We start from the raw sequence: 18,419 nt of genomic DNA, 5'->3' as shown, positions 1-18,419 counted from the left end.
TCTTGGCCACACCTGCCCGCAGTGCTAGGCTGGCGGTGCCTGGAGGGCAGGGATGGGGTGTCACGGCTCAGGTGCCAACATGCTCCATGTTCTTATCAAGATTTGGCAGATTTTCTTGTATACACGTTTCTTCGTTTTCTGTATATTCTTAGTACCACACCCAGAGACTTTAAATGCTGGATTTTGAATAATTTTCACATTATGCCTGTTTCACTGGGGAGAAGGTCCACAGGGCTCCTCATGCTGCCATCTGGATGTGGAATCCACCAAATGAGTTTTGGTACCACAACTATGGAAAAGAAAGAAAGAAACTTGGAATTCAGAGGTTTTTTACTTTGGAATTGGAGTTAAGGGATGATTGGCCTGTGTAAATATTTCCATCTTACAGTCTTGGAAGAGGCTGCATAGCTTAGGGACAAACAGTTGAGATGAGGTGGGGACAGACATGCAGGCGGTCTGACTCCAGAACCCACCTCAGTTTTAACCTCTCTACTGGACTATCGGGAGACCCTCAAGGACCCAGCCCCGTGGGTTTCATTTTATATTTCTAGAATCTCCAAAATACAGACAGCCCAGTATACAGGTATGTATATGTCTGTCCTCTGTCTTTTCCTGGTAGGTGCTTGTCACCCCCACGGCCTTCATGTTTAAAGCAGAACTCGTGTGTGGTGTAGACGCGACTCTCTTCCACAGCATCTTTGGGGTCACAGGACCAGGCGCTGTTTGAGTGGACTCAGTCTCTGTCTCTGCCCCCAAGCCTCCTGCGCTAGCCATGCCCGTGCCCACGGAGGGTACCCCGCCACCCCTGAGTGGCACCCCTGTCCCAGTCCCAGCCTACTTCCGCCATGCAGAACCTGGCTTCTCTCTCAAGAGGCCCGGAGGGCTCAGCCGGAGCCTCCCACCCCGGCCGCCTGCCAAGGGCAGCATCCCCATCAGCCGCCTCTTCCCTCCTCGGACCCCAGGCTGGCACCAGTCCCAGCCCCGGAGGGTGTCGTTCCGGGGTCAGGCCTCAGAGACCCTGCAGAGCCCCGGGTATGACCCGAGGAGGCCAGAGTCCTTCTTCCAGCAAAATTTCCAGAGGCTCAGCCGCCTGGGCCATGGCTCCTATGGAGAGGTCTTCAAGGTGAGTGTGGGGGTTTGGGGGCAGCTTCCCAGGCCCATTGGGGGCTCCTTTGCCTCCCTGTCCCTCCCTGGGCAGGAGGGTGCCCTTGGTAGCCTGTGCCCCTTGTCTCCCTGACGGCCCGCACCCGCCACCAGGCTTTGCTTTGGCTGCCCTCACATCCCCCATGCGGGCCCTCTGAGGGTCAGCGCACACTGGGCCCTTGTCCACAGCCTGGCACACCGCAGCAGCTCCGGCTGCCATCTCCTCCTGCCCTGGAGCCAGCTGTGCTGGGGTCCTTGGCAAGTTCTGCCTGCCTGGGGCTGGCAGGCTCTAAGGGTATCCCCTGCCTGCCACTTTATATTTTCTTAAAATATAGTTTCCAATCATTTACATTTTTTTTAAAATGGTAGTTTTCCCTTGCATAAGTACCGTATGAAGATAATTTGTTAAAAAGTACAAACAGGCCTAGTGCGGTGGCTCATGCCTGTAATCCTGGCACTCTGGGAGGCCAAGGCAGAAGGATCGCTTGAGGCCAGGAGTTCAAGACTAGCCTGAGCAAGAGTGAGACACTGTCTCTATAAAAAAAAAGAAAGAAAGAAAGAAAGAAAAATTAGCTGGGCGTGATGGCACGTGCCAGTAGTCCCAGCTACTTGGGACGCTGAGGCAGCAGGATCGCTGGAGCCCAGGAGTTTGAGGTTGCTGTGAGCTATGAGGCCACTTCACTCTAGCCTGGCAAAAGAACAAGACCCTGTCTCAAAATATAAATAAGTAAATAAAAAGTACAAACAACATAGGCCTCTGGATCAGCTCTTCTTCCCAGAGGAAACTGCTTTCCCACAGCAGGGCAGCCTGCATGTGGTGTTCCGTAGCCAGCTCTTTCACTTCCCAGCATGTCCTAGAGATCCTTCTGGGTCGGCGCGTGCAGGTCTACCCCATCTCTTCCATTGCTGGGTCTTCAGCACACCAGCCCCTGTGGATGGAGGGGTGTCCAGTTCTGCCATTGCAGGGGGCATGGGTCTCTGAGACGCATGCCAGCTGTTCTGTCTCCCTACACGTGTGAAACCTTAATGGAATCTACTGGGTTATCTCCCCAACTGGTGTACCACTGGTAGCCCACCTTCCACCCCGCCTGCACCTGCCGCCTCCCTTCCAGGTGCGCTCCAAGGAAGACGGCCGGCTCTATGCTGTAAAGCGCTCCATGTCACCTTTCCGGGGCCCCAAGGACCGGGCCCGAAAGTTGGCTGAGGTAGGTGGCCATGAGAAGGTGGGGCCGCACCCTCGATGCGTCCAGCTGGAGCGGGCCTGGGAGGAGAGCGGCATCCTGTACCTGCAAACGGAGCTGTGCGGGCCCAGCCTGCAGCAGCACTGTGAGGCCTGGGGCGCCAGCCTGCCGGAAGCTCAGGTCTGGGGCTACCTGCGGGACACTCTGCTCGCCCTGGCCCACCTGCATGGCCAAGGCCTGGTCCACCTTGATGTCAAGCCCGCCAACATCTTCCTGGGGCCCCGGGGCCGCTGCAAGCTGGGTGACTTCGGGTTGCTGGTGGAGCTGGGTACAACTGGGGCCAGTGACGCCCAGGAGGGAGACCCCCGCTACATGGCCCCCGAGCTGCTGCAGGGCTCCTATGGGACAGCGTCGGATGTGTTCAGGTGAGTACTGGCATGCACAAGGGTCCCAGGCTGCGGAAGGCCTTCCTAGGGGCAGTTGGCAGAGCAAGGGACTCCTCAGAGGGACTCCTTCCCTAGCCTTGGACATGCAGACTCAGGTGCAGGGGACACTGCCCCTGCCCTTCAATCAGGGGCTCTCCGGAGTCAGGCTGTCTGTAAACAGCCAGTCCTCAGAGCTGCTTTAATAGACACTGACCTACCTCCTCCTCATATCTCTGTGGGAGGAGCTGTTATTGCTCCATTCACAGGGAGGACATGGCACAGGGGGGTTAAGGGACTTGCCCGAGGCCCACAGTTAACAGGTGATACCGCTGGGACCCCACCCAGGCCCTGATCATCAGGATGAGAGTAACACTAGTCACCGTAGCAGCTGCGGTGCCTACCCAGCGGGGCGCGGGGCACGGGGTGCCTCAGAGCTCCTCCCCCTGCTTCCTCACCTCCCTGCCTTATGGCAAAAGAAACCGGCCCTTTCCCACCCTCCTCCAAGGGGCAGCCCAGGCCTGGGTCTGTGTCCCTAGGCCAACCTTGGGACCTTCTGCCCTCTTCCCGTCCCTCCCAGTCTGGGTCTCACCATCCTGGAAGTGGCGTGCAATATGGAGCTGCCCCACGGTGGGGAGGGCTGGCAGCAGCTGCGCCAGGGCTACCTGCCCCCCGAGTTCACTGCCGGTGAGTGGGGGGCAAGGGTGGGAGGGGCATGTGGCCCTGGGCTCCCAGGGAGGGAGTGGCTGGTGGTGGGGGCACTCCTGGGCTCAGGGCCCAGTCAGTGTCCTGGGACCCCTGACGTAGCCCTGCTTTGAGGGCAGGTCTGTCTGCTGAGCTGCGCTCCGTCCTCGTCATGATGTTGGAGCCAGACCCCAAGCTGCGGGCCACAGCCGAGGCCCTGCTGGCCCTGCCCGTGCTTAGGCAGCCACGGCCCTGGAGCGTCCTGTGGTGCGTGGCTGCCGAAGCCTTGAGTCGATGCTGGGCCCTGTGGCAGGTAAGTGCCCGACAGGCTCCCCAGCTGCTTCCCAGCCCCTGGCTCCACCCAGCCTCCTGAGGCCCCTCTCCCCACAGGCCCTGCTCACCCTGCTGTGCTGGCTCTGGCATGGACTGGCTCACCCTGCCAGCTGGCTGCAGCCACCAGGCCCGCCGGCCACGCCGCCTGGCTCCCCGCCTGGCTCCCCGCCCTGCAGCCTCCTCCTGGACAGCAGCCTTTCCAGCAACTGGGACGACGACAGCACAGGGTGGGTAACAACACAGGACATGCGGCGGGGGGGGGTGGGGATGGACATCACGGTGGCCAAACTCCATGTCAGAGGAGGCCCAGGCCCCAGCCCCATGGAGATTAGTGGTGAATGGGGACCCCTCCCACAAACCTGGCCCCCATCACAACCCCAGGAGAGGAACCAGGCAGCGAGGGCGCGGCTTGGCCCGGCGTCGATGCAGCTCGGGGCGGACTGACCGCTGCACACAGCACAGCTTCGCACACAGAGCGCCATCTCGCCAGGGGTGGCAGGCGCTTCAGCCTCTATCCCAGTGGAGGCTGCCAGTTCCCAGGGACAAGGCACTGTCCCTTCACTGGGAGGAGAAACCCTCTTGGAGCCTGGCGAGCCCCTGCCTGGGGAGGATTCCTTAGTCCCAGGTGCCTGGCGGACGGTGAGAGGCTGTAATTAAGAAACTGCAGCGAAGGAAAACCACATGCTCAGGGCCACAGCTCTCAGGAGGAACACGGCCGTCAGCCTCGCCCTCACAAAAATGTCACCCTGTCGCTCAGGGGGCACTGTAAAGCTTGTACTGCCAGAATAACTTCATTTACTAAAAGTTCACTTCAAACCCGCTTCAGTTGAAGCCCATGGGTTCCGAAAAGGGACAGAGCGGGAGCCTTTGAGTGTGGTCCGGTGGAAGGACTTTGAAAGCTGTCAGTGCTCCTTTCAAAGTGCACCAAGTTTTTATTGTCCCCAGCTGTGGCTCCCTGTCCTTGTTAGGAGGGGGTCTGGGACCTGTCTAGGAGCAGAGCTGGTCTCATCGTGCCCTCCCTACCCGACACCCTGCCTGTCTCACCCACCCCCCTGCAGGCCCTCACTCTCCCCTGAGGCCATCCTGGCGCGGGCAGGGAGCACCTCCACTCCACGGAGCAGGTACACAGCCAGGTGAGCAGGCCCAGGGGCCAGGGGCAGGCAGGGTTGGCTTTCGGATCCTGAGTGTCGTTCCTTTCCTCCTCCTCCCAGGGATGCCCTGGACCTCAGTGACATCGACTCAGAGCCTCCCCGGGGCTCCTTCCCCTCCTTTGAGCCTCGGAACCTCCTCAGCCTCTTTGAGGACTCCCTAGACCCAACCTGAGCCCCAGGCTTGGCCTCTGCACTTTTAGCCTTTTATCCTGTTTCCCTCCCATCCCCCTGAAAGATGGATCCCTCTGGAAGCTCCCATGGCCCCTTTTGCCTGGCTGTGTCTAATAAAAGGTATTTGAATTTTGGGAACACCCACACTTGCTCGTGTGGCAACACAGCCCTTGCTGTCCCTTTATTGGTGTCACCCCAGGATCTCAGGCCCCTGGGATGGGCCGAGGCCGAACCCTGCTGAGAACCCAGGGCCTCAGGCCTCAGGCCATCAGACAGAGCCACACACTGTGTGGAGCAGAGGCTTCCTGAGTGAGCACGTCCCCCGTGGGCAGGTTGAGCCATTGGCACTCAAGGTGGAGGGCAGGCCCAAAGCCCAGCACCAGTTGCCTAGAAAAAGCAGTGGCAGAAGTCCTCATGCCCCTTGGCCAGCTGGTACAAGAAGTGTCAATGCCCACTTGGTCCTGCTGCCCCGAATGCCTTACTCCACAGTCTCTGGACAGAGGGAGAAGGGGCAGGTAAGCATCTGGTTGCTGGGAGGCCAGAAGTATGGGCTGGCCAGGGACCCAGGAGGGGCCCAGTAGAAGGACCAGAGGGGAAGGAGGGGGTGACAGTTCTGGGCTGGTACAGACCTGCTAAGTTGGCAGCACTCCAACTGTCAGAGCAAGATGTGACCCCACAGTCTCTCACAGGTCACAGGGGACACACAGGCCCAGAGGGAAAGGCTTCCTTCCAGCTGACATGGTAGAACAGTAGCCCGGAGGGAGAAGGCAGGGAGAGGAAGCTGGAGCTCCGAGGCATGGGTGGAAGAAGAGGTTAATCCGTAGGGAAGAATGGATGAGCAGATGAGGGCTCCCAGCTGAGATGTCCCGTCCACTGGAAGCATCTGGGGAGCCAGCCCCTTGCAGACCAGCAGGAGGAAGTAGGAGGCCATGGGCAAGCCGGCATGGGGACAGCCTCCAGTCAGTCCAGGGGACAGGCATGGTGGGCCGCCCAGAGTAGGTCAGGCACGACGCCGGCGTGCAGCTGGAGGATGGAGCCCACGCTGAGCAGGTGCATGATCTGGTGGGAGTTGCCCCAGTAGTCGAAGCGGCCAGGTCCCCAGCGCTCTGGCAGGCGGGCCACGTTCACGAGGCCCCCAAGCAGCGCCAGCGCATCCATGCGCAGGTAGCAGGGCAGGGAGCCCGGAGCCCCTGAGCCCAGCCCCATTCCCCGGGCCCCAAACACCAGCAGACGGGCACCAGCCTGCCAGCCAAAGGCCCGGAGCCGGGCACTGGTGGAGGGGGCAGTGAGGGCCCGCCAGCCGGCCACGCCTGATAGCACGGTGTAGCCCACCAGGGCAGCTGGGCGCAGCCAGGGCCTGCAGGCCAGGGTGCAGTGGATGATGGGCAGGGCCCCTGCACGGGAGAAAGCAGGAGAGGGCACGTCAGTCTGAGGGTCCACCTGCCCTTGCCTACCCAGGGCTCATATGAGTGCCCCCGACCCCGTCCCTCAGGGCCCTGACTCACCGAGGGTATTGACAAGGCAGACCCCACACATATCCAGCGCGAGGAGCCGGGCATACACAGGGCTGCCCCCTTGGTGGCACATGAAAAGGTGATACAGCACAGAGCCTGCAGGTGGTGCCAGGCAGGCCACACAGTGCGTGCCCCCCAGCCAGCCATCCTTGCCCAGTTGACCCCAAGGCATGGTCATCGGTACCAGCACCAGGAAACCCAACAGGGCCAGCCCTAGGGGAGGGAGATAGTTATTCATCAGACAGTCCCAGCATGGAGGGACAGGAGCAAGACAGGTCATGAGAATGTTGCTGTCCAGCCAGCAGCCAGCAGGCCTTGGACCGAGGCAGGCCCTGGAGTAAAGGCTTTTTGAAACGTTAGTTGCTTAGGGCTCACGACAGTGCTGGGAGGTAGAGAGCATCATCCCCACTTTGCAGGTGAGGAAACTGAGGCTCAGACAGGCTGAGTGACCTGCCCCAGGTGAGCCCAGCAAGTAAGCAACGGACAGAGGACGGAGCCTGGACAGGCCAACTCCCACACTTCTCTCACCCAAGCAAGAGGCCCCAACCCGGCCTGCTGTGTCAGTAGAAGCCTAAGGAGGCGTAACCTCACGCTGAGTGCTGAAGAGGTCCCAGGGCAGTGAAACCACTACCTAGCTTGCCCTTCTCAACCTGAGCCCTCCCCTCTCCATAAGTGTCCAGGCAAACAGGCCATGGCCCTTTTTGTCTTCCAGAAAAGGCCAGACCAGGCAGGAGAAGGCAAGTCCACAGGCGGGGAAGCGGCCCAAAAGGAGCTTGTCCCGTTTCCTCGCCAGGCACCCACCCTTCCAGCTCCATTAGTCCCAGTCCAGCCCTCCCAGCAGGCGCTCTGGCCTTGCCTTCACACCGGCCCCCGGGCTGCCCACTCTCGGTGGGATCTGGCCAGGCAATAGCTTGGGAAATGTGCTGAGGTTGGGTCCAGCCAGCCCAGGGCCCCTCTCCCTGCTGGGGCAGCTCAAGGACGGGCAGGGCTATGTCAGCAGAGCTTGGCGGGCCGCGGAGGAGGGGCCAGCCTCCTGCGGGGGGCGGGGAGCGGGGAGAGCAGCCACCAGGCGGAGCCCCAAGACAGCTGCTGGGGTGGGGGCGTCAGGGTGGCTGCGCGGGGAGTGGCTAGGGCCGGCTTCTCCTCCCGGGCAGTCAACACCCCTCTCCCGGATAGGTGCTGGCGGGGGAGGATGCCCAGGGCGTTGGGATTACAAAGGGCCGGACGTCAATCTCCCTGCCACTGGGGCTCAGAGGAGTTAAGCAGGTTCAGCCCCCCACGCTGCTCCCCTCTCCTGACCCGGGGCCCAGCCGGGAAGGCGGAAGCTGGCACCGCGGCCCGGACAATGGCAGCTTTGTCACCGTGGCTACTGGTTGTGCCAGGGCTAGGGCAGCCCAGGACTTGGGTTTTCCTCGGCCTTAGAGCCCCCGGCCCGACACGGACAGGGCGGCAGTGGGTGTGGGATGCGCGTTGCGGGACGCGGCTCACCGTGCGTGTAGATGTTGCCCAGTTCGTTGTGCAGGTAGAAGAGGCTGCGCAGGCAGCCAGAGCCGCTGCTGGCCGGCCGGTAGCCGGTCAGCACGAACTTATTGAACTGCAGGTGCGGTGGCGAGCTGGCCCAGTCCAACAGCCGCGGCCCGGCCAGGAACGCCATGGCCCGGCACGGCGCGGGCGGCCCCCGCTCCTCCTGCCTCCGGGCCGCCGCCTCAGTGGGGCTGCCGCGCCCGGAGGCTCATCCCGGCCCGCGCCCCCTGCCGCCCCGCGCTCGATCGGCGCACGCGCCAGCCGGGGGAGGGGGGTCCCGACCCGCGCCCCTCCGCGCTGCGCACGCGCGAGTCTGACGGACCCGCGCCGAGGCGGTGGCTGGGCCTCGCCGGGCTCCCGAGCGCCTGGGCAGGAGCGCCGCAGGGACAGCTGGCGGCGGCGGCGGCCGCAGCGGCCAGCAGTCTCGCCGCAGTCCGAAGGTCGGGCGCGGCCGGACACAGGAGGGGACGCCAGGCTCCGCCCCGGCTCCCGGCCTCCGCCGCCCTGCCCGCGTTTCGCGCGCTGGGTTCCTGGCGTCGGCGCGGCAGGGCCAATGGGCGCGGCCAGCGGGAGGCTCCGCCCCGAGGCCGCCCAGTCCCTCGTCACGTTGGCATAAAGTGCGGGGTCCCAGCCTCATCTGCATGGGGAGGCTACTGGCTTAGGGCTTGACGTTCTGGGTCCTGCGGGCTCCGCTGGAGTCACTCTGGCGCCTCTGATCCCTCAGCATTGCGCGCCCCGGCTTTCCGCGTGACCCCCAGGTTTCTGCACCTTTGAGCACCCACCCTAGAGGATACAACCGCGCCACCCGGCCCCACCCTGCAGACTGGGCTCTGTCCAAGGTGCTGCCGGACGGGTCGAGTCTAGAGCCCCTGTGTCCCCACTCCGGGGGTGATCTCTCGGCTGTCTGGACTCCTCCGGAGCGCAGCAAGCTGCGCCAAGGTTCCCAGGCCTCTGAGGGTGTACCTGACGCGCCCGGAGCCCTCGGGTGAGGCCCTGACCTTCGGGCCAGGCTCCCCGGAACTTGGGATCAGACCAACTCGCTCCCTGTTGTCACCCACAGGGCGCACCCTCGGCCCCGCCCGGGACAAGCTGAAAACAGAGGATAAGACACAAGGCAGGAAGCGAGGGGAGAAACGTTGGCCTCCACCCAGTCCACGCTGAGAAGGGAGCAGGAAGGCTCCCCTTCGTCCCCTTCGGCATAACTCTGCCGACAGTCCTCCTTCTCCTCCCTCCCCTGCGGCCCCCCTTCTACAGGACCCGCCCACCCATCTTTCCGTGTTCTCGGTCCTTCCTCCTCTGCATTCCAGGCGGCCCCACGAAACTCCTTGCACGGAACGCCCTTCATTTGCATGGGCACAGGCGACGCGCAGCTCCTGCATCATTAATATGCTCCTCCCACCGCGTAAGAACTTGCGGAGGCTCACAGCAAAATGGACCCTTTATTCAAAGTCTTCGGCCGATCTTTTTGACCATTTTTTTGATCTCAGACCTCTCACTGAGGCAGCAGTCCAGGAGCACCCCAAAATGGGCTCAAAGACCCCTAAAACCACATCAAGGTCCATGGAGGGGGGACCTGGATTCCTCTTGCCCTTTGCCTCGACCACCTGAACACCCAGGGAGGGTCAGACCAAGTCCCCGGTAATAGCACCAGATGCTCCCTGTCCGACTTCGGATGACCAGAGGCCGAGCTGCCCTTAAAGAGGCAGAAGGCCAAGGTAGGGTGTGGCATAGTGTCTTAGGTGTCCATCTTGCTGGTGGTGGGTCCAGCGGACCCTGGGGTCCGGATCAGAGAGCAGAGATGAGCGAGCGCAAGGAGCTCTGGCTGGAGGCACTCAGGGTCCGGTAGCTCGAGGCAGTACTCTCAGCTTGGGAGTCCCCGGGGGTGCAGGGCAGGGCCATCCCTCGGGACTGACGGTACCACACAGCCCAGCTTCTCCGCGATCCCCGGGAAGGACCCAACGCCAGGGGCCTTTTTCCCGGAGCCAGCAGACAGCTCCTAGAGAGGGAGGAGATGTCAGCTGGACCCCAATACAATCCACCTCCAGCATCCTGCTCTGCCTGCAATCTCAGTACTATTCTCTGTGTGGACCCAAGACCTCACCCCCTCAGGAACCCGGGAATTCCTTCTTAGCCCTATTCCTCTCTTGGGCCCCAGCTGCCCACCAGGTGTCCCGCGCGCCCCGGGGCACCGAGGCGTCAGGTACCCGGCGCAGGATCTGCCCTCACGCCCTGCCCCAGCGCCCGCACCGTCGGCGCAGAAGACGCAGCAGCGACAGGAGCAGCAGCAGCAGCATGGAGACAGCTGTCACCGTGGAGAAGACCCGGGCTGCGGGCACACGGTACAGTGAGGACAGGGCTGGGAGGGGCCACTCCCAGACTCCCTCCCGCGTCGCACGCCCGCCTCACCCCCCATCGCAGCCTGCGGAGCCCCAGGCCTGGGGCTGCAGCTCACGTTGGCCCCATCCGGGGAAGCTGCGGTGGTCTGGGCCGAGCCCTTGGAGGGCGCCGGGTCCTCCGCGGCGTCCTGAAGCCCTGCGGAGAGGGGTGTGAGGCGGGGCAGGGGGTAACAGGCTGGGGATGGGGTTGGGGCGGAGCTCACCGCGGTAAGTGAGCGCGAAGCCCTGCGCGTGCCCGCGGGCGTCGCTGCGGAAGGTGAGCAGTAGCGCGGCGGCGCGCAGGCGCAGCGGCCCGGGCGGCGGCGGGCGGGCGCCGTCGAAGGCGCCTAGCAGGTTGCCCGAGACCGCGTCGCGCAGCTCCAGTCGGTCGCGCGGGTCGGCCAGCTCGAAGAGGCGGAAGGTGAGCTCCAGCGCTGCGCCCGGCGGGCCGAGCGCCCAGCTGCAGTTCCTGTCCGGCCCGTACTCGTCGGGGAAGTCCGGGGAGTAGATGACGCCCTGCGGCGCCGTCCAGTTCCCCTGGCAGGAGCCCACGGACACTGCAGGCGGTGCTGGCGGTCAGGACCGGGGGCCAGCCGGGCTCTTCCTTCGCCGCGCAGAGCTCCGGGTCAAAGCGGCCCCCTGCCCTGCTGGGCCCCACCCACAGGCCAACCCAGCCCTCAGCCTCGCCGTCTCCTCACCTTCATAGATGCCCAGCCTCCCGTCGCCGCCGCACAACTGGCCCGGGTGGCCGAAACAGATCTGGTCACAGTCGGTGGCTGGGGCCAGGCGTCCCCGGGCCAGGTCGCTCTCAGAGCCACAGAAGCAGGCATAACCAGCCTCCACGCCCGCCAGCTGGGAGCACAGACTGAGTGACCCCAGAGGTAAGGACTGGGGTAGGGGCGAAGTCGTGGGGGCCTAGGGTTGGGCCGGAAGTGAGAATCCGGCTGGATGTTCAGAAATTACTGCCTAGGTTTGGCATCCAAGTGTTGGGAGTTGAGTAGGGTCCTGAGATCAAGGTCAGGGGTCACTGGACTGGGCCTGTGAGCAGTACCTGGTAGCCCTTCATGCGGCAGAAGCGAAGGCACACTTGGACCGTGAGCTTTGTGGAAGTGCCGCTGGGGCCGCTGAGGGCTGGGGGCGCCCCCGAGTCCACGAAGCAGCCCAGGTAGCCTGGCACTGAGGGGACAGCAGAATCAGGGTCCCACACCTCCGAAAGGGACCCTCCACCCAGGCACCGCAGCATTCCCCGTTTGTCCAGCGGGACCACTCACTGTGACACGTGGGAATGTCGCAATAGCGCCAGTAGATGCCCTCCTCCGTTTCGTCCACGTAGCACCACGGCTGCACGTCGCCGTCTGGGTTACTGCGGGTGGGAGGGATGTGGTCAAGACCCCACCGCCCCGGGAGCAGCAAACCCAGGCCGCCAAGGCTTCTTGCGTGTCAGGGAGTATGCTCTCTCCATCCTCCCACAAACTCTAGTTTCTCCATGTGCTTCTAGGCGTCGGCTTCCGAGGGGACGGTGGGAAGTCATTAAAGGGGCCTTGAGGGCTGTTTTTAGGTCTTCAGCTGTTGGGAGGCTTGACCTCGTGTATGGGGAGTTTGAGGCCATCTGTAGTCTTCACCCCCACCCAGCCATACGACCCCGCTTAAAAGCAGAAGTGGTGAACACTAAGCTTTGAGGTTTGGCAAGAACCTCCTCGGTTCCTGCCACCCCAGACAGTAGTTGTAGCTCTGAACCCTAATCCTTCATCACCCCTCAAAGAAGTTGTATGACGAGGGCCCATCCCCTCCCTTCAGGGCCCCCTTCTGACCAGGCCTTGCTTGCACGGGCCCCTTGAGTGTCCAGGTCTGGTCCTTGTCTCCTGGTCCTGACCTCAGGCTCTGCAGAAGTTCTGCACCTAAGGCCAACCCCTTTGGCCAAGACTTCTGCGCGGCTCGCCCCGACCCGAGCGCAAGATGGACCACGCCCCCGCTATGGCTCCGCCCCCAGAGTCTCCAGGCGGACTGTGTACCCGCCCACTCGGAGGCCCCGCCCCAGGCCGTCCTGGGCAGCGTAGGCCCCGCCCCTCACCGGCAGAAGTTGTGCGCGCCCAGCCCCCAGCGGCCGTGGGGGTCGCTGGCGCTGCTGTAGCTGTGCTGCTGCGTCTGGTCCCAGAAAAGGCACGGGCGGCCGGCCCCGCGCGGGCCGGTGTGGTTCTGGTGGCCGCGGTAGTCGGCGCCATTCACCTGGAAACACTCGGACAGGCCTGCACGGCCACGGCGGGGTCTGGGGAGGTCCGGACCCACGCTGGGTATCCTCGTCCCTCGACGCCAACTCGCGCCTGGGTCCCCCGCCGGCGCCCCTGGTACCCGCCCCCGCGAGAGGGCCATCGGGCTGCTCAGCTGCTGCAGCCACCTGCTCTGCCTCCTCCCCAGCCTCGGGGGGCTCGGCTCTGGGAGTAAAGGCCAAGGAAGGGGTGGTGACCACCGCCGGCCGCGATGCCCCGACTCACCTGGACTGTGCAGGCTCCCCGCAGAGGCCCCGCGCAGCTGCAGCAGCAGGAAGAGAAGGAGGAAGCACTGTAGGACCCGTGTCCCCATCGCCCCCAACCAAGGAGACGTCGCCCTCGCCCAGACACGGCCCGGGCTGCCCCGGGGGTCGCTCTGGGGTCTCCCAGGCGACGTGGGGGGCGTTGTCCTCTGACCGTCTGTCCTCGTTCCACTCTGGGTGGCGCTCTCCGTCTGGAACCGGGCACTATCTCCTGGGGGTTTTTGCTTCCCAGGAGCTCTGCCCCTGGAGGCGTCTCTCTGCCCCCGTCTTACCCGGGGTCTCTCCGGGGGGTACCTGGCCGGGGGCGTTCTCAGTCTTTGCCTCTAGGTGCTCAGGGTGGTGCCTCGGCCTCCACACCGCCCCTTCACGCTGCGCCTTGCTCTGAGTCTCCCTCGCCCAGGTCTCTAACGCGCTGGCTCCTGCCCCCTCGCGTCCCTCCGCGGGTCCCTCCCCCCTGGGTCCCTCCCTCCCCACGAGGGAGGCCGGGAAGCCCCGCCTCGGACTGGAGTGAAGGCAGCAGGTCCAGACGCCTCCCACACCCGTCTCCCCAGACCCCCCGGCATCCCAGCGCGCGCCGCCCCGCCCCTCCCCCTCAGGGTCGGTGCGGGTTCAAGTGAGAGGGTGTGGAGGGGACAGGCCAGGCAAGCGGAGAGAAAAACCTTAAAGGGGTGACACAGGACCCCCTCTCACGGCCTCACGTGCCCAGGACACCCCGAAGTCTCCGGTCGTAAGCACGCTCATTCAAGTGCACGCGCGCGGTTCCACTCAGTCTCCACTCGTTATCAAGCGCTCACGCGCACTTTTTCCGGATCCTCGCGCTCCTCCCGCCCCAGGTCCAGACGCCACTGGCCTGAAGGAGGAAGTGCCACTCCCTGGCCCAGCACCCGAGAGACGGGCGGGAATCGTGGACGCTCAGTTCGGGACAGGCAGGGGCAGCTGGTGTCTGGGGAGGAAGGCAGCTGCGCCCCCGGTCCCAGCCCGCCCTCCTCCCTTCCCCTCCCTTCCCCTCACGAGGACCCCCGGCCCCGACTCTCCCAGCCTCGCCGTGCGGTGGAATTCCCCCAGCGGTGCCCCCCACCTGGCGGGGGAGGGGGAGGGGAGCAGGCCCAGGCAGGCGTGGGGGGAAATTCCCCGCCCCCTCCCCCTGGGCCTGGCTCCTCCGAGTCCTCTGATCTCCCAGCGCCACCCGCCCGCTGCCCCCAGGGCTTGGGGGGAGGCCAGCGCAGGTGCGTGGGAGGGTGGAGGCGGGGGCCCGGGCGGGAGCCGGTGGGGCCCAGAGCGGGCCGCCCCACCCGGCCCCCTTGCCCCTCGGTCCCGCCTGCCCACCCCTCACCAGGTCCCCGCCAGGCTGTCGCGCCCAGGCGGACCTGTCCCCGTCTTGCAGCCCCCACACCCGGCTCCATCCCGGGGCTGATGGACAAGCAAGATGGGGGCGCGGGGAGGATTCTGACAGGCCAGGTGCCCACGGCAGGGGTCGGACCGGCAGGGATCCTGCGGTTAGCGCCTCCCGCGGGTCGCGGGGCGGGGGCATTTGAAGGAGATGGGCCTGCGGAGACGCTAGGCCAGCGTCTGGGTCCCGTCCCCAGGGACCCTTCTCAGTCTCCTGCAGGCGCTGGCCCCGCGCTGGAACCCGCCTACGCCCCCCGAACGAGAGACCAGCCCGGGGCCCCCTGTCCACTGGGTCTCTCTTCCCCCTCTGGCCCGCGAGCACGGGCGCGGCGGGGGTCTTGGTGGCGTCGTCCCAGGCTCTGGCCCACGGAGCATGTCCGCGGGTGGGTCTGGGCGATGGCCGTGCCTCACCGCCCGGGGCACAGCCACCTGAGGAAGGAGCGAGGTGAGGGCCAGGGACAATCAGGATCCCACGTGCGGAATGAGGGTCAGGTGGACGAGGAGTCGGCGGAGGAGCTGCCGTCCTCCCTGGGGGCAGCGAGGGCCCAAGAGCACTGTCCCTCGTTCCAGGGCACTATGACACTCGCCCAGTCCGCCCAGGCCTCAGTCTCCTACAAAGGGGGCGGCGGATGAGAGGAAGGGGATGCTCAGTTCCAAGCTCCGAGCACCAATATGGGTTGGGGGTGTCCCTGCCACAAGCTCTTCTCAGGTCGCTCATGGAAACTTCGAGAACTAAGAAAGGCCTCAGCCCTCCGCCCTCCCCCACCCCACTCTCCTAGCATTTGGCACTCTGCACTCAGCAAGCAGCAGCGTGTCTACCCTCCCGCAGCCCTGCGGGAAGGCGGGGCGGAGGAGAGGTCGCATCTCCCCATTCTGCAGATGGGCCCACCGGGGATCTGAGGTCGCACCTGACTCTGGCAGTCACCAGCTCTGAAGTGTCGGAGCTGGGATTCAAACTCCACTCAGTCTGATCCAAGAGCTGGGCGCGGAGGCACGCCCCCATCTCACACTGCTTGGGGTCGTCTGGGTACAGAGAGACGCCCATGTCCCCGCCCTGAGCTGGCACCTCCAGAGTGGGATGTCAGCATCTCATTTCACAGACGAGAGGCTGAGGCCAGAGAGGGGCGGGGTGGGGGGTAGCCCAGAGTCATCAGAGTCTGATACCGGGACAGTGGTGGACCTTAGGAGCGGGCTTGGCTCGTCACCTTGGAGGGCAGCGGAGTCACAGGGGCAGACCGGCCGCGTGGGGGCGGCAGAGAGAAAGGAGCCGAGGACTTGGGCGTGGGTCGGCCTTGCCCTTGCCCCCTTTGGGGCATGGGACGGGGGAATCGCCGTGTCCCCCTCGGGGAGAGGGAAAGTAGGTGGGGGACCTCGGGTGAGAGGAGGGGCCAGGCCACTTTGTCCCAGCAACCCTTCAGGCAGGGGAGGGATGGGCGCATTTGGGCGCAGCCCTTTTCTCCCAGGCCAGTGGGGCAGGGCCCAGGCGAGGCTGGACCTGGTGTGGAGTTAGGACACCTAAGCCCCCCACCTGCTCAGCCGACGGGGGTCTTCTTCCTTTAGTTTTCTCATCCCTCTGGTGGAGATATGTTCCCTTTGGGGCCCATCCCTCACCACAGGGGCACGGCAGGGCCACCAAGGCAAAAGTGGCACTGGAACTGTTCTGTGTGCAGCGAGCCCTCGGGTGTCTCTGGGCAGGCCCCGGGGGAGTGAGCCAGGCCAGGCCTCCCTCTGAGCTCGTCCTCTCAGCCCCTCTGAGCTCCCAAGGGCAGCCCTGGGAGCGCTGGGGTTAGAGGAGGGGAAGTCAGAAAGAGGCCCCCTGCTGAGGGGCCCTAGGCATGACCTCCTCCAGTCCCTCTGCCCTGTCCCTCTTCCGGGAGAGCCGTGTCCCTCCTGCCCCCACCTGCCCCAAGCTGTGTTCCCCACTCCGGGTTCCTCCAGCTCCTGCACAGACCACTGGCCCCCACTCCCCGCCCCTGACATGAGCTGTGAGTGCAGGGCAATGGCAGCAGTGCCACCACCCGGTACTCAAAGTTCAGGCCCTGGTCCTAGCACCGTCATCATCACCAGGCGGCTTATTAGAAATACAGATTCTCAGGCCCCACCCAGGGCTCCTTCAGCTCCTGCATTTCACAAGATCCTGGGCATTAAGTGTGCAAAGCCCCGGCCAAGTCTGGCTGGCAACTGCCTCAGTTTCTCTCTTCTCCATTCACCACTGAATGTTGGGGGTGGCAGGGCCTGGAGGACGGTGGAAGGAGCTAGACCCGGGGCCATCCACCTTGGGGAGGGTGCCCGGCGACCGGAATTATCGGGAAGTGTCTCCGAAAGAGAAATATACATCTATGTGTTGGGCCACTGAGACGGGGGCTTGCTGGTGACAGCAGCTGGCACTGCTACCTTAACTATTCTCCCCCCTTGTCCACACAGCTCTTTTCTTCTGTGTGGCTCCAGGGGCTGCTGGAACAAAGTGCCACCTACTCGGGGCTTGAACAGCAGAATTCATCGTCTCTCAGTTCTGGAGGCTGGAGGCCGGGATCGAGGTGCCGGCAGGGTTGGTCGCTCCGCAGACTCTGAGGGACAGTCTGTTCCAGGCCTCTCTCGGTTTCTGGGAGTTTGCTGGCAATCTTTGCCATCCCTCGGCCTGTAGAAGCATTCCTCCAGCCTGCCTTCATCCCCACACATGCTCTCCCTGTGTGTGGGTCTGTGTCCAAATTCCCCTTTTTATGTGACCTCATCTTAGCGAATCACATCTGCAATGACCCTATTTCCAAATAAGGTCACAGTCTAAGGTCCTGGGGGTCAGGGCCTCAGTGCATGAATTTTCGGAGGACACAATGCGTAACATCTTAATCATCTCTTGTCTCTTTTCCATCCTTGCTGCCACCTCCATCTCTTGCCTGGACAACTGTCCCGACGGGTATCCAACTCCTGTTCACACCCTCCACGATCCGCTCCAGCAACCAGAGTCGTTTATCTGGTAATTAAACATTAAATGATCAGATACATGGCCAGTAAAGTCATTAAACATTAAATCAGATTGGATCACCGGTCAGATGGAACCCTCTGAAAGCTCTCAGAGCTGCAAGGTGTAGCCTGCACTGGCGTGTGCCTCCCTCCCTGACCTCAGCTCCCCATCCCACCCTGGTGTCTGAGTTCCCGGTTCCCCAGGCCTGTGTCTCTTCTCCCTTCTGGGCCTCCGACCCTGCAGTCCCCCCGCACTGACACGCTTCTCTCCTACCTCCTCGCTAGGCCAATTTCTGCCATGGACCTTAGAGCTGCCTCCTCCAAGAAGCCTTCCTTGACTACCACCCCTCCAGCCTACTCTCTGCGCCCCCTGCCTCCTGGAGCTGCCTGGTTCCCCTGTGCCTCCCTCGCCACCTAGGGAACTGGGTGAAGGGGACACAGCAGGTGACATATGTGCTGAAAGGGTGAGCCGGCCAGGCTCACTTTGGAGGGATGGGGTGACCTGTTGTCCTAGGTGCTCCGGTCTCCAGCCCAGGCAGAGCCAGGGAGGGGCCCAGATTTGGAAACTCTCACTTCGCCTCTGTCCTTGACTTACTAGGTGGATTTGGACAAGTTTCTTGAGCTCTCCAGGCCTCAGTTTCCCCATGGGGTGCCACCAAGTGCCTATAGCCAGGGACACTGGATGACTGGCAATCACCTCAGCAGCTTGGTCTGCAGGCCCCTGCTGCCCTTCTTAGATGGGGTCACTGTGGCTGGCAGGGCCCGGAGTGCCAGGCCTCGCTGGCACTCGCTGTCTGGGCGCTGGGCTGGGCAGACTCAGTGAGGGCTCCTGGGGCCGCTGCGGACTCTGCCTCCAGGGGCTGCAGGGGACTTGTTGGAAGGGCTGTGCCGTGGCTGGGCGGGGGGGCTCCGCCTGTCGTTTGTCTACCCAGCCCTGGCGTTCCTGTGCAGGGCCAGGGAGGGCCGGGGCCCGGCTGTCTCTTCCCCAGCCCTGTCTCTCAGGATGAGGCCCCTCCTGCACCCTGCCTGGGGAGGGGCTGC

At 63.9% G+C, this 18,419-nt stretch overlaps 3 protein-coding genes across 6 annotated transcripts; 1 reads left to right on the top strand and 2 right to left on the bottom strand.

The window, feature by feature from the left end:
* Positions 1-639: 639 nt before the first annotated feature.
* PKMYT1 (protein kinase, membrane associated tyrosine/threonine 1) lies at positions 640-5,144 on the top strand. The gene is made up of 7 exons (XM_012647763.1): positions 640-1,123; positions 2,256-2,749; positions 3,327-3,433; positions 3,571-3,743; positions 3,821-3,990; positions 4,822-4,884; positions 4,975-5,144. Exons 1-7 carry the CDS (start codon positions 773-775, stop codon positions 5,084-5,086), a joined length of 1,470 nt encoding a protein of 489 aa, XP_012503217.1. The 5' UTR covers positions 640-772; the 3' UTR covers positions 5,087-5,144.
* Positions 5,145-5,160: 16 nt separating this feature from the next.
* PAQR4 (progestin and adipoQ receptor family member IV) lies at positions 5,161-8,487 on the bottom strand. The gene is made up of 3 exons (XM_012647769.1): positions 8,088-8,487; positions 6,591-6,812; positions 5,161-6,479 (listed from the first exon to the last, which is right to left on the bottom strand). Exons 1-3 carry the CDS (start codon positions 8,251-8,253, stop codon positions 6,046-6,048), a joined length of 822 nt encoding a protein of 273 aa, XP_012503223.1. The 5' UTR covers positions 8,254-8,487; the 3' UTR covers positions 5,161-6,045.
* A 1,062-nt stretch (positions 8,488-9,549) lies between these two features.
* KREMEN2 (kringle containing transmembrane protein 2) lies at positions 9,550-13,402 on the bottom strand. 4 transcript variants are annotated; one of them, XM_012647765.1, is made up of 9 exons: positions 12,991-13,402; positions 12,570-12,744; positions 11,770-11,861; positions 11,550-11,674; positions 11,197-11,350; positions 10,723-11,055; positions 10,530-10,655; positions 10,371-10,449; positions 9,550-10,119 (listed from the first exon to the last, which is right to left on the bottom strand). In XM_012647765.1, exons 1-9 carry the CDS (start codon positions 13,076-13,078, stop codon positions 9,909-9,911), a joined length of 1,383 nt encoding a protein of 460 aa, XP_012503219.1. In that variant the 5' UTR covers positions 13,079-13,402; the 3' UTR covers positions 9,550-9,908. The 4 variants fall into 4 exon arrangements, with proteins under 4 accessions (XP_012503219.1, XP_012503220.1, XP_012503221.1 ...); XM_012647767.1 differs by having other exon boundaries at positions 9,895-10,119; positions 11,197-11,233; positions 12,991-13,078; XM_012647766.1 differs by lacking the exon at positions 10,371-10,449.
* Positions 13,403-18,419: the final 5,017 nt, after the last annotated feature.

This window comes from Propithecus coquereli, unplaced genomic scaffold, assembly GCF_000956105.1.
Source record: "Propithecus coquereli isolate 6110/MARCELLA unplaced genomic scaffold, Pcoq_1.0 Scaffold27, whole genome shotgun sequence".
NCBI lineage: Eukaryota > Metazoa > Chordata > Mammalia > Primates > Indriidae > Propithecus > Propithecus coquereli.
This window is presented reverse-complemented; position numbering and strand designations above follow the sequence as displayed.